This window comes from Artemia sp. Qi Xiang Cuo, chromosome 6, assembly GCF_049724085.1.
Source record: "Artemia sp. Qi Xiang Cuo chromosome 6, ASM4972408v1, whole genome shotgun sequence".
NCBI lineage: Eukaryota > Metazoa > Arthropoda > Branchiopoda > Anostraca > Artemiidae > Artemia > Artemia sp. Qi Xiang Cuo.
In genome coordinates this window covers 40,507,030-40,530,073 of record NC_142799.1, presented here as the reverse complement: position 1 = coordinate 40,530,073, position 23,044 = coordinate 40,507,030, and the positions used below count along the sequence as shown (strand labels likewise).

The 23,044-nt window shown below is 37.5% G+C and overlaps 2 protein-coding genes across 2 annotated transcripts in view; both read right to left on the bottom strand.

Moving 5' to 3' along the window:
* Nucleotides 1–23,044, bottom strand: part of LOC148951225 (heat shock 70 kDa protein cognate 4-like) — a 232,302-nt gene that overhangs the window by 28,287 nt on the left and 180,971 nt on the right. The gene's annotated exons all lie outside the window — the stretch shown is intronic.
* On the bottom strand, nt 4,256–21,767 carry LOC148951233 (uncharacterized). Its single transcript, XM_089090190.1, has 3 exons — nt 21,743–21,767; nt 14,498–14,714; nt 4,256–4,701 (listed from the first exon to the last, which is right to left on the bottom strand). Exons 1-3 carry the CDS (start codon nt 21,764–21,766, stop codon nt 4,283–4,285), a joined length of 660 nt encoding a protein of 219 aa, XP_088946316.1. The 5' UTR covers nt 21,767; the 3' UTR covers nt 4,256–4,282.

Here is a 23,044-nt window from a genome sequence, read left to right as displayed (position 1 = left end):
CTGCAATAACGCTCGCTGGGTTTAATGCTAGATAAGTAGGTGATGACGATTTGTAAATGTCTGGAAACGAACCTAATTCGGTAAATGCTTTACCAACATCTTTTTCCGTTCTTTTGCGAGCACTAGGGTTATCCGAAAGTAATTTCAAATTAGACTCTGAAAATTGGTGCTCAGAATGGTTGCCGTAGCAAAAAACTGTATATATCCATAATCCTTTAGCACCCCTTTTTGACTGCAAAACAATTGCTGGCCAAGGGGGTAACTTTTGAAACTAGCGAGAACAATGTCAAAAGGCTTGAATTTCGACATGAGCGTAGCACTGAAAATAAATAATTACTTATCTTTGAGTGGGCCAGTTAATCCAGTAATTTACAAATAATTTCAAATAATTGCTAGTAGTCCAAGTATTTCAATGCACGATTCAGATGATAATAGTGCTGAATACTAATCCAAAACCACAATCCATAAATAATCCTTAAGCCGTAATCACATGCAAGCCACTTGTGTAATCAGATTTTAGCTTAATAATTTCTTACGCAAAATCAATTGGCTCCGTGCCTAGGTTTATCCACAAGTAAAAAATTAATCCATGAAATGTACTTTTTATTTTAAGATGTGAACTGGTCAGAGACTGAGTGAGGAATTCTTTACTCAATGGTTTGATTAAGACCCTTTAAATATAAAATAATTACGTCAGCGGAAAGAGGTCATAACGCAATTGTTTAGTTATGATTTCTCTGGAAGTGGGAGGGAATGCGCTGCGGCAGTGTGATGTCTCAAAATCCGCCTAGACCCAACAAATCTCTAACCTATAATGCCATTTAACATTTATCAACTTAAATGAGTTTTTACTGTTAATTTAACAATTAAATATGCCTCATACCTTTATATACGCGTTTAGACATCGATGCATTGTGCAGATTGTTTCCTTTCTGAACGAAATATACGCCGTTTAAAATGTGTCAAAAAATATGTTGATGTTAAAAATAATGAGTTTAGAAGCGACTTAAACAGTTTTTGCGTTTGAAAAGAAGCATTTTAGTTTGGGGAAAATGATGGAGTGCGCAAGTTATATGAAGACAAATTCATTTTTATTTATTTATGGTGATATTTCCCAGTGCTTATAGGTTTTTGAACAGTGCAAATATTTTATCTGTTATTCTTATTATTGAAAACGGAGGAAAATTTAATGAAATTTTTTAATTCAAACAGCCAATTTTTTTACAATTCAAATAATCAAACCACATTAGTTTAATCATTTCTGTTGCCCGGAAATACATCGCTATGTACTGTGTTGTCCGCATGACGACACAGGATCCTGAACAAGCACCAGAAGTCGCTGGCCTATACAAAAAATTGGTAATTTTGGCGAGAATTGAAAAAATTATCCTTGCTGAAACCGAACATTCGAACAAAGTTCTCAAACGCTTATTATGTATAATACAGTTTTAGGAGTTCAAGGGCTTGCGTTTCATGGTCAAAATGATACTCTTTTCCACCGTAATAATAGGAATTTTTTAAAGCTCGTAGAACATGTTGCAAAGTTTAATGGCTTTATGGCTGAACATGTAAGAAGGATTACTTCAAAAGAAACAAATATTCACTACTTTACCAAAAATGTTCAGAATGAATTTGTTTATTTCCTTTCGAATAAGATACAAGACCACATTTTAGAGCAGCTACGGCATGCAAAATATTATTCTATAATATTAGACTCCACTCCCGATGTCAGCCGCACAGAGCAAATGACATTGGTGGTAAGATTAATCAAAATTGCAGTGGATGAGGATGTGTTCATCAGGGAACATTTTTTAGGCTTTGTTCCTATTGCCATCTGATGATGGCTTCATAGAAGTATTACTAAAAGAGTTGCAAACACGAGGCATTCCTTTAAATAACATGAGAGGACAGGGATATGACAATCGTTCTGCAATGAAAGGAAAGCATGTTGGAGTTTAGAAGAGGATTTTTTATTTAAATCCTCGTGCTTTTTAGCGTACCATGTGGAAACCACTCACTGAACCTTGTAATTAACTATGCTGCTCTTTCTTACAATGCTGCAGACTTCTTTCTTGCAATACTGCAATGCAGTAGACTGTTTAAGCACAATTCCAGAAATCATCAAATTTTTTTCAAGTTATACTCACAGATAGAGTATTTTGCTTAGTAACGTTTCAAATCTTACAGTAAAACCCCTCTTTAACACACGGTGTGAGAGTAGAATTGAGGCCTTGCTGCCTTTGAAGTACCATATTGAAGAAGTATATGATGCCTTATATGAAGCTTCTCAAGACCAGAAACTCGATGTATTTGGTAGGAACTCCGCCTGAGGACTCGCCAAGAAACTACAAAGTTTCTAGTTTCTGTGTTGTTTAGTAACATGGCACGAGATTCTGCAAAAAACAAATATGCTGAGTAATTCGTTGTAAAAGGTCACGAATGATTTGCAAAGTTCAAGGATCTAATAAAAAGTGTGCAGTTATTTCTAATCAAGACGAGATCTGATCAAGGAAAAAACAACGTGATCACCGATACTAAGAAACTTCCAGAAAAACATCGGAATTGTTCCTGATTTTGAAAAAGAAACTATAATCAGTCCAAGGAAAAAAAAAAAAAAAATTTCTTACGAGGTGATGAAACTTTAAATTCTGGAGAACTTTCATTTAAGCTCAGTTTCTTCTTTGTCATGCTAGACACTGCCATATCCTTACTAAAGGAGAGATTTGAGCTAATAGAAAACCATCGTGAAAGTTATAAATTTCTCTATGACATTCAAAACTTGCAGAATTACGATGATAAAGAAGTTTAGAAGAAATCCTTTAAACATCTTCAAATCGTTTTGAGTGAAGGAGAAGACTGCGATGTGAACGGCGACAAGCTGTTTGACGAGTTGCAAATTTTCGCAGAAATGCTCGGTTTTATGGACGCATTCCCAAACGTTTTTATTGCACTGAGCTTGTGTATTAAACTTCCATTGTGTATTGACAGGAACGTTGAAGAAGGATCGAAGTGTGATCAGCCTTCATGCCCTTTCCAGGTGCCTCCCACAGCACTAATCGAGCTTAAAAAAACATTTTTCTCAAAATATTATAAGGGTCTAGTAACTATACCTTCGGGGATGCCATGTGTCAGAACAGGCTAAGGGTATCAAGGTGAAACTTTTGGGAATGTCAAAGGGGTGGTGAAGTACATCAAAAGACAATGTGTGCATCCAGGCTATCAAAAGAGCATATCTGAAATATAATAGGAACACCTAAGGATAAGGCTTTAACGGAAATTAGAAAACATAAATTTCCGTAAGGCTAATCAAGTTTCTTGGAAAAAGACACCGACGTAAAAATATTTATGATAATTTATCTAGTTTGATCTTATTAAGAAAAACTCCTATTTTCGCCACTTTTGGTATTTTTTGTCCCAAAAGTACAGAACATTCTGGATAGACAAACTTTCAATTCAAACTATATAATATGTTCCAGTTAAAGCAGAGGACCTTCCTAATGATAGTTAATAAAGCTCGTAAGGACATGGGTCCAAGGCACTACTTAGCGTGCTCGAGTGGAACAGGTTAAAAATCCGTGCATGACAAAGCATAACAAGGCATAATATTTTCGTTTTTCAATTAAAATGCAACTATAAGGTCTCTTTTCAATATTGGTTGTTTACATATTTTGAAGCAAGTGTCTCTGGGACTGTACAAACCGTGCCATCCCCGTAGGCACATTTCTTGGGCTTTTTCAGCGTTGGGATAAAATTGTTATATTTAAATCCTGATTTGATGGGAATTGATAGACAAACTTTCAATTCAAACTATATATTATGTTCCAGTTAAAGCAGAGGACCTTCCTAATGATAGTTAATAAAGCTCATGGTGGCATATTGGGTGGCACCAAGGGGAATTGGTGGCACATTGGGTGTTTAAGGTGCAAAATGATATAGTCGGATCCCATTCTAAATTTGTGAACAAATGAGCCCCGCCCCCAAGTCTTCTATTACCATCTGTTCTGTAAGCCAAGGTCAGGATATTAAACATAGAAGACGCATCGTTCTTTGCTTTAAATGCTTTAAATACAATTGTTGTTAGTAAACATTTGTGGCTGATTCTCCCCCCCTCCTTTTTTTGCAGGTAAATGGGAACTAGTTAATCACTTACCTAACAGGGTATCTGAATTACATCACTATGATATGTCAAAGAAATTCTAAATGAATAAAACTTTATTTCAAAATATACTGAAAATATACATATTTTGTTCTCTAAGCCAGTATCTATGACATATTTTATTATTTATGGTCGCACAGGTTTTGTGGTTTCAAACTTAGTTTTTGCATGGGGGGTTGTCTCTTCAACGCTTCGAATAGAAATACCACTTGGTAGCAGTGGAAAACGGCTCGACAGTGAATTTCCATAACTATTAATTAAGCTGTTTTCATAAGAATGATCTGGTCCAACAGGAAAATATAAGCTTCTTGTCGGATTGTAGCCAATGTTTCGTTGGTGGGGCTGATATGGTCTGTATAATTGAAAGGGCCTTAACATTTGAGGAAAATTGGTGTACCCGTGACTATATCCAGGATAATTCCAGGCAGCTTCCGGATATCTTCCTGAAAACCGGAATGCATTAAAGCTATTCAATGAATTAAATTCTCGCGGTCTCCAGTGCGACTGAATTCTATTTCCACCCATGTAGGGCGTTTGTCCAAAACCTGAAAAAAAAAAAATTACCCATGATTACTGAAACATAAAATTTTTTTAGAATTTCCTTTGATTTTTAGAATTAAGCTATAGTTAGTGCAAGATGCATCCAATTGGCCTTTGCTTAAAAATGGAACAGATTTTCCAACGAGAATGTCCTTAACAAAAGACTCCCTATGTTATATGTTTCTTTTTCCATAGTTTTAATAAGGTGCATTGTAACCACCTTTCACCCAGTGACGTCAGTTAGGGAAACCCCCCTTTATTTAACACCCTACTCTTACTGTCTAAAATGCATCTATGAAAAATGAAACCCACCACATGAAAACAACAGTAACTAAGGTATAGAAACCTCTGTTTTCTATATAAAATGGCAAGAAAAAGCCTGTCTCATTAATGGAGATCCCGGAGTTTTCCAATTCTGTTAAATGTAAAGGGTGCAATTCCCATTTTCATACAGATATATGAGCGGAAAGGTATGCTTAAAGCGATACTGCTAAATATAATAAAATTTGATTGAGTTGCTACTGGACCTCTAGGGATCCTCAACTATGCAAATAAACACTTTAAAGTCATCTCTTTTATCCACTCCTTGCATCCTACCGTGCTCTGGAGTCGAATATTAGAAGGGTTAGTATCCTCAATGAAGTAAATACTGAATATCCGTCGACCCTCCGTTCACAGAGGCTGATCCCTACTTTCTCCTACCTCCATTAGAGAGAGGCTCCTCCTTTGGGAAGTTGAATGCTGGACTTAAGGGGCTACATCCATTTTTTTTAAATCCCCTTCTACTCTCACCACCACCCACAAAAGCTTACATCACACTTCCCGAAAAGTATCAGTTCAAAAAGAATCCCGCCCAATTTTGACTGCATATGGTTCCTTGTATCAGACTAAGGTTTGCTCCGAACAACAAATCTCAGCGGGCCCAAAAAAGTTCCAGACGTATTTGTGGAGACATGCAGTTACTATTACTTATAAAAGAGTCAAATTTTCGGCTACTGTCAGAAAAAAGGATGAACGAGTTGAAGTTAATCAACTAGATTCTGATTCTGACTGAAAAGTTTTTTTTCTCAATATTTGTGGATTCTAAGGCAATTAATGGATTGTTCGCATTCATATGATAAGCAATATGACCTTAATAACAAGAAATTACCAAAAATAGTCATTTGAAATTAATATTTACTTATTTTGACCACCATATGCACTCCTATGGTGCTGACTAAACCGATCTAACCTGTTAGTTGCTCATACATAGTAGTAAATAGAACTGAAGTCTACTTCGCTCACTCATCTTATTTCATCCTGTACGCCTTATTACTCCTAGCTACACGAATGTGAACAGGTATTGTTTTTTTTTCTAAACTTTCTTGTATTACTCGAAGTACATCTCAAGCAACTTTCTATTTTTAAAGTTCAAAGTTTCAGTCAGACTGTGGTAGGTATTTTAACAAATAGCTTCTCTTCATTTGATCCAAATTCAATCGTTTCAATTCAAATTCAGAATCCAGCGCTGTAATTTGTTAATCAAGACTAAATTGAACTAGTCGATAGTTTAAAAACATTTTTTTAAACGTCAAAAGAATATAAATCGGCACATGTCCACAAGTGACTGTTCTTCCAGTTGCAAAATAAGTCGTATTGATTAACTGTTGTTAAAAGCAGGTCTAAAGAGGCTTTACAAGGTGATTTTGAGAGAATCGGAAAATGGAGAACCATGGGGATTTCGGTGTTGGGAATTGGCTTTCTAGGGATTTTTTATCAGTTTTTTAAGGATTTTGAAAAATAGGAAGGAAAAGCACTGGCCAGGCCCCTTTGTTCAAAACTTTATATGCCAGACCGAGATCCTATCAAGTCTGAATATATTTAACCACAGTCTCTTTTGTCGCTTTTGGAATAAACCACAGTCCGTTCTTTATCGTGGAATATAAACGGCTCTTTTATTAATAAACTTCTTGTTCTGGAAAGCCTCTGTTCTGAGTTTAGTGTGATTTGTCTCCAGGAGCTATTTGTTACTAAACTTGGTCTGAACATACTTGAGCTTCACGATATGACAACTTGTTGCGTACCCACTAGACAGCCAAACAGCAGAAGCCGAATCTCGGGTGGACTTGTTTTTTTTGTGAAATCAGCGCTCTGCTTTAGTTTTTTCGAAGCAAATGATTATTATTTAGCAGTGAGAGTGAACTATTCTGTTTGTATTAGTGTGTATCTTCCCACAGACTACAATAATGACCAGTATGAGTGTAAATTTGCGCTACCTTGTGAAAAACTAGGTTCATGTATAGACAAAATTCGACACTTAGGTTTACCTTGCATTATAGCCGGTGATTTTAATTGTAATCTGTCAGAGCCTAATTCTCAAGCTTCACCGCTTACAACACTAGTTAAGGGCTTATTTAGTGATTTCTTGTGTGTTTTAGATAAATTGTCCGATTTTACATATGTTCACAGGTCCTCGCGAACTTCCAACCTGGACCACGTTGTAGTATCGTCAGATTGGCGAGCGGATATAGTAAAGCTTGTGTTTGATTATCAGTTGTCTGATCATCTTCCCATAACTTGCTCTGTTGGTATGCCATCTTCTGGTCACCAAACCACACCTCTTGCTCCTTCAGCACCTCGACACCATCGTAACTGGTCGAAAATTGATCAAGTCTTATTCATCGAGTTGTTGGATTCAGTCCTGAATAAAATCAGCGTTCCATTTCATCTCCTTCAGAAGTCAAAGAGGTTTCGATTTGTCTAGATATATATTGCGCAGAAATCTGCCATGCTCTCTGCTTCGCAGAAAAAAAAGCTGTTCCTTTGCAACGAATTCGAAAAAGAATCTTTCCCGGGGGGTCCTCAAAGTCAGATCTCGTTATTTCATGTAGTCAAGCAAAATTTTGGTTTTCAGTATGGAAAGAGTGTGGACGTCCAAATATGGGTCTTGTGAACAGAATACGGATTTTCACGAAACGAAAGTTTTCTAAGGCCCTTGCTCGGCATCGGAAAAATCTAGTCAATCAATATTCTGCCCGTGACAAACAAGATAGAAATATGATCTTCAAGGTTGTCTCTTGTTCTGCAAAAAATTCTTCTTCACCATCCCCAGCCGACATCCCTGAAGATGAATGGTATGCCCATTACGAATCGGAGTTCTCAGCTCCTGACCTCTCCATCGAACAATCTTACGAGGCTGCTTTGGATCAGTTTCTATCTTCTCATCCCGATGAAGATTTTATCGTCAGTACCCGCTCTGTTGAAGATGCCATCTGTAGACTCAAATGGAAAGGCTCATCGGGCATTGACGAAGTCAGTGCGATCCACTTGAAACACGAAGGTAAACTTCTCGCGGCACATCTTTCTCTGCTTACGCAGATGGTTTTCTCCGAAGAAAATGTCCCTCCTTAGTTCTGCATCAAAGATCTAAGTCCTATTTCTAAAAAGGGAAAATCTGCAATTCCATGTTAAGTACTCTGTCCTTTAGCTGTAGCTACGTCACTGTGAAAGCTCTTTGAGCTACACTTTATTCAGGAACTCGAAAAAGTATGCTACACTCTTCCGCATCAGTTCGGCTTCAAGCGAGGAACTGGATGTGCTGATGCCTTAACAGTCGTTGCTAATGTCTTGATAGATACCGAATCTTCTAGAGAGAGCCTTTCTTTGACAGGACACTACATTAGACGTGCATTCGACTCTCTAATCTATGCCGCCATGCTTTTGAAGGCCGGTAAACGTGGGTTGAATCTAGCTGTCATTTGTTCTCTCAGGAATCTGTACTCTAGATTACGGATCCGACTGAAGCTATCTCCTGACAGGGGTTTGACACCCATTCTGCGCACCCGACTAGTTCCAGTCAAGAAAGGAGTGCGTCAAGGAGCAGTCACCTCTCCCGACCTTTTCAATAACTGTGTCCTTGATGCTCAAGATCAATGTCCATCTTCGCTGATTCTGTCATCTGCTAACTTGTCTTTGGTATGTTACGCGGACATTCTGAATCTTAGCCGAACCCTTCAGCGGGCAATTGATATCTTCAAAATCCTTGAAGCCGAATATCTTAAAGTTCGACTTCAGTTCAACTCTTCAAAATCGGAAATCGTCCTATTCAATTGGAAAACTGATTTTGAGTTCCTACCATTGCCCTTGGTTCTAGCTCTGTCCAGCCAGTGGATCACCTCATATATCTAGGTTTACCCATAGGTTCGTCTATCCGTCACACCCGAAAACTTCTCCTCGAACAGCTTAAACGACGAATTTCAGCGTCCTCACATTTTATATGCCACGCCCTTCTGGAAACTTCTCACTAAAACTGACCAGAATATAATCAGAGCAATGTATTTTCGTTTTGCGAAGTATTTGCTTCGTCCACCTCCGTGGTATAGGAATTCGCATGTAATTAAAAATATTAAAGTCGCTGACCCTGACGTTGCCGTCGCTAGACGATTAGCGAAGCATAATAGAAAAATACGCCGAAATCTACGCGAATGGTCCCATCTGCTCATTCAATGAATCAGTGATTCGTTTTCTTTGTTGGTTCAGTTTGTTATAGTTTGTGTCTTCTTTTTTTTTCTTCTTAAGTGCTCCATCTTGTTGTATTTTTTGACGGGTTTTTCAATAAATAAATAAATAAATAAATAAAATAAATCACAAGCCATAGGAGTTACTGAGTTACAAAAAATAAAATTTTTAGTTTCGAAATCAGTTGGACACCTTAAATAAGTGTGATAATCCCAACGACACTCCCCATCCCCTTCCAAGTGGAAATAAGAATCCCGAAACTTAACCTGACCTGAAGAACAAGAGATTTATATGACAATTATGCAAAATTATGGTAAAAATCATGAGAATTTAGTAGTTAAGTGTCCTTTAGCTCCACTTCTGTTCTATCACTTTCTATATTTTTTGTAATTGTTTCACTTTTTTGAATCACGGACAGTAAAAAAAAGGAAAAAATTAGCGTTAGCTTATCATTAAAAATGAGCTTAAAGCAAAAGATACAATTTTCACATATAAATTGCGAGTATAAAACCAATTTTACTTTTCAGTAGAAATCAAGGTTAACGTCAAAATTAGCATCTATCTTGGCACAATTTATAGACACAAGTGTACATAGGATATAACTATAACAAAATATACTGAAAGTGGACAGGCTATCTCGTTTCAAACCCCAGTAGAGGTGTTTGTTGAATGTTAGATTTGTAAAGCTGAATATTTATATATCAGGTTTCAGGCCACAACACCAATTCCCCTGAAATCTTCATATTTATTATGATTTCGCCCAAGGTTCCCTTTATGTTTCATAGTGTTCATCTACTTGGTTCCAGTACTTCACTAGCGCCAGGAACTAGTTCACCCTTTTCACTGTTCAAGGGACCCAGGAACGATTCTAGGCCTTTAAAAGCACTTTCTACGAGACTAAAATCAAGGAGGCACACTTGTGCCTCTATAAAGAGGTGACCCACCACAATGTTAAGCGATTTCAGGTCCTAGAGGTCGCAGAGAGACGGCGGTAATCGCATTTTGTAGCCCAAGCTCAAACTAAGAAACTTGCAAAATTTCATCCTCCTCCGACTTTATCTTCATGGGGTAAACTGGGCCGGAAGTTTGGACCCTCCCACCACAGCCCCCCTTTAAAGTTGTCCGATTTGGCTGAAATTTATAGGTTAAGCTTTCCTAGGGCCAGGGAGCTTATCCTCGAAATTTCAGCTCAATCCGATCACACCTTCCCAGTTTTAAAAAAAAAAAATATAGCCACTTAAAATTCATCATCATTTCTTTTATTTTTTCTTAGCCACGCCTACAGGCCACAGTTGGCAACGGATCCGGTTGAATGAGGACTCATTCGAAGCAGAATTCGACCTGTTAGGGCCTTTTGATATTTTCAGACCGAAAAAATTATCCCCCGAATTTACATTTACGAGAAACCTTAGTTTTTTTCAAATAATACACATTAACAGGTTAGACAGGCTTTGTTATGAAAATATCTGCGCGTAAATTTTCATAACAATGCATGTCTAACCTGTTTCTGTGTATTATTTGAAAAAAACTACGTTTTCTAAAGAGTTAAAGAGGCTGAGTTACAAGGTCAACCCTTAAAACGTACAGGGATTAGGAGGCACAGTTGGGGGGGCTGTTAAAGAGGCTGAGTCACAAGTTCGAACCTTAAAACGTACAGGGATTAGGAGGCACCCTGTACGACGTGATTTGAGTATTCAGGAATTAAAAGCCTTAACACAAGAATGTTCAAGAGCGGGGGTTTGGGGGGCGGCACCCCCCCTACTTTAACTCCTTACACGATCAGCTAACAGTTAGTCAAGCAATAATAAGTAATAAACTGTACAATAACGTGCAGAAATTATTTGAAAAAAACCTACGTTTTCTAAAGAGTTAAAGAGGCTGAGTTACAAGGTCGAACCTTAAAACGTACAGGAATTAGGAGGCACAGCTGGGGGGCTGCCGCCCCCCAAACCCCTCGCTTTCGCAGCCTTTAAATAAAAAAAAGTTTTTTAAACTGAAAGTAAGGAGCGACATTAAATCTTAAAACGAACAGAAATTATTCCGTATATGAAAGAGGCTGTGCCCTCCTCAATGCCTCGCTCTTTACGCTAAAGTTTGACTTTCTCACAACTCTTTTTTTTAAACAATAAAAACTTTAGCGTAAAGAGCGAGGCGTTGAGGAGGGCACAGCCTCTTTCATATACGGAATAATTTCTGTTCGTTTTAAGATTTAATGTCGCTCCTTACTTTCAGTTTAAAAAACTTTTTTTGTTATTTAAAGGCTGCGAAAGCGGGGGTTTGGGGGGCGGCAGCCCCAACTGTGCCTCCTAATCCCTGTACGTTTTAAGGTTCGACCTTGTAACTCAGCCTCTTTAACTCTTTAGAAAACGTAGTTTTTTTCAAATAATATTTCTTAAAGCTTGTTTTGCTTGAAGCTTCGTCTCTACATAGTGGCTGCTTAAAATCTGTCCCGCATTGATATGTTCCATCAGTATTCCCAAGAGAATTTTACGGTTTCTGGTATTCCTAGATTTATTGTGTTTGTGGGGGGGGGGAGATGGAAGGGGGAGAGGAGGGTAAAATGTATTTTTCAAGCCCAACGAGTAGGCAATTTAGTTTTTTTTTTAGTGAAAACACCAACCAAGGTATTTTGCAATAAAAATACCCAAAAGGCTGGACAGTGCTCCATACCAGGCGTCAGTCAACACTGGGATATTGCTCATTACTGCCACCTAGACTGCCCAAGTTGCATTTTAGGTGCCAAGTTCACATGTTCATAGGAGATACCCAACCTAATACCGTTTAAAAGGTAGATAAAAATCTTCGTTTTCAGGAAAAAGTACTTAAGAACTTCACCTATCCCTGAAGATTTCCATTGACAGATTCTGCTCTTACTTCAGTAGACAAATTTCGACTATTCTCTATTGTGATCTTTGTGTTTGGTCTCAGTGTTTACTACTGAATAGTGCAGTGGCATCTATTAAGCAAACACTTTCCATGTCTCTTGCAAAGTTGGATTGAAGATGACAGGAGCTTCCAATCTTAAGTGGGACAGGAAACAATAATACAATAGTACTTGGACAAGCTCAATTGTTTGGATCATTTGCCGAATTAACAATTACCCCTAAGTATTCTTTTCGTGATCTGTTTTATAGATGCGTTTAGATTCCCCGGCAACCAATAACCAACCGGCGTGGCTAAATTAAAATTCTAGACTAAGCAAAATATTTCAACGAAATTCACAATTAGACGTCTTTGAATTGATTTCAAGCGGCGAAAAATCAGACTTGTGGAGCTAAGGACCAGGTCGTTCGAAATAAACGTTATGACACCCCCCCCCCCCCCAGATTTTGAAAAATGTATTTACGCCCCACCCATTTTTGTTGATTGGCCCAACAGCTAGTAGTAAGCTCTTAAAGTCGTTGGAAATTAGGTTTTATTAGTCCTATAAAAAAAGAGGTAAGAAGCAAGAAAGCAATGATTTCAAATGTTAACCTTGGCAATTTGGAAACTCACTTTCTTCATCCATCCCCACCTATCTTGTTCACTTTATAAACGGTCTTGATACAACCTAATACAAAATTAACGCCTAGCTCGATTTTATAGCAGTAGACTTAGAAAAGGATCTGATTTAATTAACGACAATGTATTGATAAAAATTCTTCTTAAATTAATTCCAAGCTGACCCCAATTTAATTAGCAAAATTGCATTTTTCTTTTCATTAGATCAATTGTAGCAGCGTACTTAAGCATATATTCAAATACTCATTTCAATTGAAAATAGTGGGCCTCATCCGGCCTGTATTAAATAGTCCGGCCCCATCCATAAACAACCTTGGTATTAGTTTTTCAGATAAATTGCATTTTTCTTTTCATTAGATCACTTGTAGCAGCGTACTTAAGCATATATTCAAATACTCATTTCAATTGAAAATAGTGGGCCTCATCCGGCCTGTATTAAATAGTCCGGCCCCATCCATAAACAACCTTGGTATTAGTTTTTCAGATAAATGGTAGTTTCTTGGTAATCTAACTGTCTCAGAGACGTTACAAAAATTGAAAAAATAGCTCTATGGATATGGTGGGAGGGGGCAGATATTAAATGAAGCTGCTCGTAATGTTGTGACAGTTAATCCCTCAAAGTCTAAATGATAACAATACCCACAAGGATCCACTTCTTTCACTCACCACATGTGCCTGAAAAGTTGATTTGTACTCTGAAATCATTGAATGTAATGGCCCCAAGTGATTTAAAAAAGGTGAACCGCCTTAAGCATATTTTAACAAGCGCAAATACTAAATCCTCTGTTCTTAAATTCCTTAAAAAGTTTGGATGTCCTGATAATACTGTTTGAGGAAACTTTTCTCTCATTTCTTCCCCTGATGTTTAAGTATGCCTATCCTGTTTGGCATCCTGGGATCTCCAAGGAATTTTGAGTGAAAAAGAGACAGTCTAAAAAATATGCCTAAGAATTCTTTCTAATCTGGATAAAGTTTTCTATATCTCCCTTTTTCGCATAACCAATCTGGCTGGCCTTGAGGAAAGGAGAGCAAAAATTTCTTACGTTTCGCTAATAGTACTGTCAATAATATAACCTCTAGAACAATTCGCTTTCCCTAGTCATTTCCTCGCTTGAACCTCGCCTCCCTTGTTCTGCTGAAAAAAAAACAACAAGATAAAATTATTCACAGAAGCACATAGAAGACCCCCCCCCCTAAATGATTATCTGTCATAAAGATGAATCCTCCCCCTCTCTTCCCTCATCCTTTTTGCCATTCATTGTGTGAAGCTTATCTTGTTGTTTTTTGACGTTCAATTTGTATAATCTATATTACCTCAAGTTCTCTACTGATAGGCGACATTTTGTTTTTTAATTTGTTTTCGAGATTAGTTTATTGCTTCTTGCTGTTTCTGTTTTATGCGTGTTTTTTCCTGTTCATTCTTTTCTGGTTGACATAAGAAGCAACTTCGGCTCAACAAAAGCTTACGATACCCTATTTGAAATAAATATTGTCTTATCTCATCTTAACATATTTCTTCAAGACCGTAACCAGGGACATCCTTCCATTTCCCCCTGTGTTAGAAATGGAAAAGGTATTTTACACCCATTTTACAGTCGAAAAATACAAACTAGTGCAAGTCAGCATATTTTTCACACTGGAGGGTTGGATCCAAAGCTCCAAAGCTTTCCTTTTACTTTTTCAAACACATTTTTGTTCAAGAATATACTTATTTTTTTTTCCGTTCAAACAAAATGTTTGCCTGAAAAAGACAGACCCCTTTACTTGCTGATTCGCTATGCACGTAGGAATAGCTGGACTTACCGAATATCTGGCTCTCGTAGTATCCTGGAGTCCCATAGCTTGATGTTGGGATGCTTCTTCTGCTCTGCCTTTGGTCAACGGTTACTTCGTGCTCATTGATTGGCAAATCAGCAGTTACAATAAAGGGTTTGTCTGTCCGAGAGTTGGAAGAACCTCTATTGACAGGTTGATAAGCAGGCGGAATCCTGGCTAGAGAGCAGCTTATGAAGGCGAGAATCTAAAATGATTTAGAATGATGGCTACATTACTTATGCATTTATGGCTATATCCAGACTGAACTATATTTGGTTTAAATTTGGGGTTGAATCTGACTCCAAATTCCATGTGTTCAACATAAAATTTGAATCCTGACTCAAATCTAAGCTTGAAAAACAAAAACTGAAACGTGTGATATTCAGTTTTGGACACAAATAAAACACAAGTGGAAACGCTTACTTTCTGTTTTATTTATAAAATAGTTTTTACCACAAATGAACCAGTTTTGGCTTTTACTAGTCGGACAATTGTTCCAGTAATTTCTCGAAGCTAGCGCATGGAATGGGAACAAACCTGGTTATGAAATTTAACCAAGAAAATTGATCTGGTCACCTTTTCCAGGTCTGAACGGTGTCTTCACTCCCTTTATGTCTTATAAATACTCTTGAAAGCAACGTTTGAGCAGATTGTAAACTTTATGATAGTACGCCACTTTTGTTAGATCTACATTAAACTTTATCGTTTTGGTGCATTAAGAGGAATCCAGCCGAAAAAATGAAATCTAGAGTCAAAATCTGTATCCGTCTGCTTTTGTATTTGTCTAAATATATGATATATGCATGTTGGATCATTTTCTCAAATTGTGTTGTGTAATTAAAAGATATATATATATATATATATATATATATATATATATATATATATATATATATATATATATATATATATATATATATATATATATATATATATATATATATATATATATATATATATATATATATATATATATATATATATATATGTCATGAATCGCCTATGTAAATTGTACTTGTAGCTAAATCCTTTTTTCATGTCTAGTCTTTATCTGTGTGTGATTGCGTAAGCGAGTGCCGAGAATCAGAACGTATGTGAACGTATGAACAATGGTGACAGCGAAGTTTGTTCTGATCTCTGTGAATCAGTAAATCACCTGGCCGGAAAGAGAAAGGAAGAGCTACTAAGTCTACTCCAGGGTTTCCGAGAAACTTTCTCAGGGACACCGGGAAGAAAAAGGATCGTGAAACAGCAGATTAATATAGGTGAGTCACGAACTCTGAGGCAGAGGCCATATCGCATCCCGCAAAGTCGACAGATCACTATTGAACAGGAAGTCAACCGCATGCTTGACTAGGGCATTATCGAACCATCTTCTAGTCCATGGTGCTCTCCAGTCGTCATAGCCGAGAAATCAGACGGATCGCTACGTTTCTGTTTTGATTTTCGGGGGCTTAAAAATATATCTCGTTTTGATGCGTATTCTTTACCTCGTAGAGAAGAACTCCTGGAGACGGTTGGCAGCAAGAAAATATTTAGTGTTCTAGACTTGGTTAGAGGGTACTGGCAGATCGCACTGGAGAAAGGAAGCTGGGAAAATACGGCATTCCAGACGTCTTCCAGGTTCGATGAGTTTCTGGTCTTGCCATTCGGCTTGCATGGTGCTCCTGTGATCTTCCAGCACCTTATGGATAAGGTTTTAGAGCCCTGTAAGGCATTAGCTTGTGCCTATTTGGATGATATTGTCATCTTTAGTGATTCTTGGGAGGAGCGCCTAGTACATGTTAAAAGATCGTTAGAGAGCATACAAGAAGCAGGGTTGAGGATCCTGCCTAGAAATATTAAAATGAGTTACAGCAAGGTTCGTTACCTGGGTCACCGCATTGGAAATGGGGAAATTGCTCCATTGGAAAGCAAGGTCCAGGCCGTTTAAAATTTTCCACTACCTTTGTCAAAGAAGGAAATTCGGTCTTTTATTGGGATGGCAGCATATTATCAACGTTTTAAAAAGAATTTTGCTGAAATTGCTGAGCCACTCAGTTCGATTCTGAAGAAAGGTTCTCCGAACAAGTTGGAGTTGAACGAGATAGAGGTTGGTGCGTTTGAGATCTTGAAACGACCACTGATCGAAGCCCTTGTTTTGGCTACACCAGATTTAAGTAACAATTTTATTTTACAGACAGACACCTCTGACATAGGCGTTGGAGCGGTCCTCACCCAAAGGGATGGTGAAGAGCACCCAATTGCATTCCTTAGTAGGAAACTGGTCCCGGCTGAAAAACGTTACTCGACCCCACTCCGGTTTGTTTGTTCCCATTTCATGCGCTAGCTTCGAGAAATTACTGGAACAATTGCCCGACAAGTAAAAGCCAAAACTGATTCATCTGTGGTAAAGGCTGTTTTATAAGTAAAAAAGTAAGTAAGCGTTTCCACTTTTGTTTTATTTGTGTCCAAAACTGAATATCACACGTTTCAGTTTTTGTTTTTCAAGTTTAGATTTGAGTCTGGATTCAAATTTTATGTTGAACACAGAGAATTTGGAGTCAGATTCAACCCCAAATTTCCCTAGATGAGTGTTTCCCAAAACTCCATAGATGGGAGTTTGGATATATCCATTTATCTTTCCATACTTCAATGAGCGCAAGCCAAAGAAAAAATATTTTGTTTCAAAAATAGAGCATAAAAGAAGTTTTCTTGGGGAGCCGGCGTTTCCGCCTGAAAAATTTCTCCCCGTGAAAAATTCCACCAGAAAATTCCCCCTGGAAAATCTCCCTCCCCCATGGAAAATGCCTCCAAGAAAGTTTCCAAGCACGGAAAATTACCCCCCCCCAGATAATTCCCTCAATAAGAAATTCACCCGCACGTGAACTTGAGGAGTCACAGAGAAATTACAAAATAGATACCCCAAAATGTCGATCAGATGTCCTAAGGGCTGGAATAAAGGACCATATATGAAAAGCAGTTTTAGGCCAGGGTCTGGTTGATTTCCAATAATTTTTTCTGATAAAAAAAAAGAACTAAAACTCTCAATTTTTAGATCGAATGATTATCCTCCGAAGTTTATACGACCACGAATGGGAGATCAGATATGAGGGAGGGGCGGCTGCCCTCCTATACAAAAAAATCGCTCATTTTGGGGTTTAATGCTACTCTTTACTTTCATAATAATTGTGTAGGACCAGAAATATTCCCAGAAGTCATATGGAATTAAATAGCAATTCCTGCCTCTAACCACCCCCACCCCTTCCTTAGAATTATCTCTGTATTTAACACGAAGTCTCAATGGAAGTTAGGATGTTTGGTATTAAAACGCCCCCATTGAGGCATCTGCCCCCTCCTTAACAGCAAAACAATCAGAGAACTTTACAATACAGGTTTAAAGCACTCATCTACTAATGTTTGGAAATATATATTTTTTATTAAAGAGAAATCATGGATGCGTGATCACTCTCCAGTTATCAAAACGATTCCAGGACTAAGGGGCTAAACGAAATGCATTCAGCCGTTCGTAAGAAATTTGGATACGCCCTTCTGACAACCGAGATGCATATAGTGTCTTTTAATTGAATATTCGGACCCTTAGCCGCTCATAAAATACTGCAGATACGCGTTTTTTATTTAATTAAAATATGTCCTCGGGTGCTGTGAGGGTATGGCATCCCCGGAAGCATAGGTACTAGACTTTGAAACTATTTGGAATAGAGTGACTTTTTATATTTTTGCCAGTATAAGGGGTAGTATCTAAAAGGGCAAGAGGAGGGGGGGGGCAGCTGAATTTTGTTCATTTTACGGCTCCCTTCTCAACATAATTTTAAAGTTCCAACTTAGCTATTCCTTAGATATTGCTATTGCATATTTTGACAGCCTTCCTAAATTTAGTGTGTTTTGATTTTGTTTGAAGATCCCCTCAATGTTATCTAAAAGTTTTACCATTATACACTTAACCGTTTTGCACACTCAAGAGAAAGGTTGAATAATAATAGCAGGGAGGGTGAGGGGAGCTGGTTAGCCACCAATATCTCTTGAACTCCCCTCAACGTACATTGAAAGTTTCAGCCTAATACCATCAGCCGTTGCTTAGATGTTGCTGATATTCTCTTTTCACAACCAGCGAGGACAAAGTGTGTTTTGATTTTGTTTAGCACCCCTCTCAAAATTTTCTTAAAGATTCACCTTAATACTCTAAGCTCTTTTGGAGATCCAGGATCAAACTAGCCCTCTTTTCATAATAACAAACCTCGTATGTTAACAATGAGCAATTTGTATAACTTACAGCCCTTAGCCCGATATAGAAGGCAGGGCCGGATCCAGGATTTTGTTTAGGGGGGGGGGTGTGCCAAATAGGTTAATCCGATAAACTTGCGTTAGGAGCAAGTTAATTAACGCAAACTTGCGTTAATTAGGTATATTACACTACATTAAACTATGTTAGAGGGGGGGGGGGGCTCCCCACGCCCCCTGGATCCCACGCCCCCTGGAGGGGGTCAACCCCAGAGGTATTGTTGTTTGATCTTTGAACTATTTTGAACAAAATAGATTTCTCTGAATTGTGATTGGATGCGTTTGGGAAAAATGGCGTGGGTGGGGGCTGATTGCCCTCTTATCACTTTTAACTCTTAAAAAGGGCACTAGAAATCGTGCCTTTTTTCACTATAAATCACATATGCCCTCCCCCCCCCCCGAAGTTTATGTAACCACTCCTTCCTTATTAAGTGCCTCTGGAAAAAAACAAATACATAGATAAATAATAACAAATTTAAGCCTTACGGCTTTTTTACTATAAGCAATGCTATGGCATTTTCAAGGGGAAATTTTCCGCACGGGGAAAATTTTCGGGAGGATTTTTCTTGGGGATAAATTTTCTACGGGGGATAAATTTTTCTGGAGGATTTTTTGTGGGGGGATCTTCTGGGAGGAAAACGCCTTGCACCGTTTTCTTGGTGGTGTATGTCTGAAATAAACTCAGTAAATAACCCTGGAAACGACCATGATGAAATTTCTCAGGTTAAATATTAATTTGCTGGTGCTAACGTAATGAGGATTTGTAATTGTTAGCCTTCCTATAAATCACAATTGGTAGTCTTGAAGTTCTATTGGGGAAAAGGCTTCTGCATTACTACGTAACAAGTAGGTAATCAAAGAGTTCGTGGTAACGAACTTTAAGTAAGGAGCAACCCGGCTCAACAGTAACCGAAACTCTAAAAACGGTATTTTGATACCAATAGATACATCATGGGAATCAGGTTTTTATGCTGATTTCAAATATATAAGTTTCATCAAATTTAGTCTTACCGTCAAAAGTTACGCGTGAGGCATGGGGTTTATCAGCCCTACTTACGCGCCTGAGAAAATTTGCCTTATTTTAGAAAAAGAGGGAAATATCCCCTAAAATTCATAGAACTTTACTGAAAATCACACCGTCAGATTCAGCTTATCAGAGAACTCTACTATAGAAGTTTCAAGCTCCTATCTGCAAAATGTGGAATTTTGTATTTTTTGCCGGAAGAAAGATCACGGATGTGTGTTTATTTGCTTTTTTTGTTTGTTTTTTTCCCCAGGGATAATTGTATCGAACCAGTGTTCCTAAAATATAGCGGGAGGGCTCATTCGAACAGAAATTAAAAGTACTAGTGCCCTTTTTAAGTGACAAAAAAAATGGAGGATGACTAGGCTTCCTCCCAGGCTCATTTTTTTCCCAAAGTCACCCGATCAAAATTTTGAGATAGCCATTTTGTTCAGCATGGTCGGAAAAATACAATAACTATGTCTTTGAGGCTGACTTAATCCCCCACAGTACCCGGGGGAAGGTCTGCAAGCTATGTACTTTTCCCATGTTTACATATAGTATTGGTTATTGGGAAGTATACAGAAGTTTTCAGGGGGGATTTTTATGGCATTCGGGGGGGGGGGGGTCAGGGGTTACGTGGGAGGATACTTCCATGGAGGACGTTATCATGGGGTAAGGGTCACTGCTATGAAGAGTGTGCCAGATTTCCCAGCATTATTAAAAAAAACGATCAGAAATTAAATAAAAAAATAAAAAAATTCAACTGAAAGTAAGGAGCAACATTAAAACTTAAAACGAACAGAAATTATTACGTATATGATTGGGTTCATCACCTAGTCATTACCTCGCTCTTTACGATAAAGTTTTTTTGTACTTTCATCAGAGCTATTTATTCTAATTAACGGCCTTTCTGATTAAGGGGTCATTCTTAAAGAATTGGAAAAAAATTCGAACTTTAGCGTAAATTGACTAGGGGGGCGAACCCCCTAATATATGTAATAAAAATATGCGAATATAGAAGTTCGTTACGTAAGTTAATTCGTGAGTTACGCCAGAAAAAAATTTCGAGAAAGCCATTTAGCCAAATAAAAAGTAAAATAAATATGCAAATTTTGTTTTAATTATTCATGTACGGTGAGACAAAATCAAAGTTGCATTAATTAAAAAAAGTTCAGAAATTACATAAAAAAACAAGTTTTGTTTTTAACTGAAATTAAGGAGCGACATTAAAACTTAAAACAAACAGAAATTATTCCATATATGAAATGGGCTGTCCCATCCTCAACGCCTTGCTCTTTACGCTAAAGTTTGACTCTTTCTCACAACTTTATTTTTTAAATCAATAAAAAACTTTAGCGTTAAGAGCGAGGCGTTGAGGACTTGTTTTTTTTTTATTTAATATTATATAGAATCTACATTTAAAAACAACTAAATAGATTGTTTAAATTTTATAAATGTTGGCACGAAAGTACAATCAAATAATAATCCAAAGGAGGGAAGGAATAGAAGGCTTTAAGATGGTGGAAACTTAAACCATTTATACCCACAGACAATTTTCGATGAGGGGTGAGGGCCAATGTTCGAAATAAACTTGATAAAAAAGGTTATATCTTGGAAAAGTAAACATTCCTGCATTTTCTATTTTATTTATGTTTTTTTTTATTTCCAAGAAGAAGATGGCCCCTTCTACTGGTCTACTCCTTCGTTTACTGGAAAAAATTTCTTAGATCCAAAAATTTAGGCTTTTTTGTATTTACCAGGTTTTCTGAAAAATTTTCTATCCATGTCCTGGAGCCAATTTTTAGAAACCCCTCACCGGCTCTAGTTATGCGAAAATTATATGGTTCATATACGAGTTATCAAATTTTGTTTTCTGAATGACTACTAGCAAAAAATTGATACTTAATGTTAATCTATTAGGAATAACGATTTTTCTATTGACCTACCAGCAATCCTGTTGAAACTTTCATTGTCCCAAAGCACTTAGTAGTCAGAATTTAAACTGGTGAAAAAATCTTTTTCGTTTTTGTTTTATACTGTAGAATTTGAAAATCAGGATGTGCCCTTTTAGGGTACTTTTAACCCGTACTCTTTGTAAGCTTTGCGTGCTGCATAAGACTACATGTAAATTTCTCATTACTCCAAGGACAATAGAAAAACCTTCAAAGAAGGCTTCAACTGTCTTAAGGATTAAATTGAAAAAAAATGTTTTTTCTCAAATGATAGTAAAGAATGACACGAAGTTTGAAAACGGAAAGAAACTGTGGCGCTAACAGGCTACCAGAATATCGTAGACAGATTTTATAGCTCATATAAAAGACATTGCTCATATCTACGTTCTTTCTATAAATTTCGCCATCTGCAAGTTCCAAATGGCACTAAAACGGCACTCTTGGTGCCATGTCTCATGTGGAAAATCTGAGGATATTGGGCTAGCAGAACTTTTACTTTTATACTTACATGCTTTTTATTAATTATACTATTCGTAAGTGCGATATAACACTGAAAACAACATTTTTGGTGCCACTTCTTAAGTAGAAAGGCTCTGAACTACAAAACAAGTACTGTTGTAATAATTATGTTCCAGAACCCTTAACTGGAGGTTCACAAGAACCCCTCCCTTAGACTCCCCTCCCAGCCCCCTTAGTAAGTTTCATAAATCGTCTGCTCACCAGTAAGCTGGGCGAACCACAGGCCATAGTAACTGAAAGTTAAAAAACGTTAAAACGGTCTTTTTGTTCTTCTTTTTTCCAGGCCTAGTGGGTTACTAGAACATCATAGAAGGATGCTTAAGAGCTCATTCAAAAGCTGTTTCTCGTATGTACGTGGCTCATATAAATTCCGCCATCTGCAAGTGCCATATGGCACGAAAAAAGACACTTTATGCCGTTTCTCAAGGGTTGGGGCTAGCGGGCTACCAGAACATCTCAGATAAATTTTTGATAGCTCATATAAAACATATTGCCCATATCCACGTTCTTCCTATAAATTCCACCGTCTGCAATTTTCAAATGACATTAAAAATGGCACTTTTGGTGTCATGTCTCAATTGGAAAAGCTGGTGCTAGTGGGCTACCAGAACTTCTTAGAGTCTCAATTTAATCCTTAAGACAGTTGAAGCCTTCTTTGAAGGTTTTTCTATTGTCCTTGGAGTAATGAGAAATTTACATGTAGTCTTATGCAGCACGCAAAGCTTACAAAGAGTGAGTTAGAGTCATGTTTAATAGCTCATTTGAAAACTTTTACTC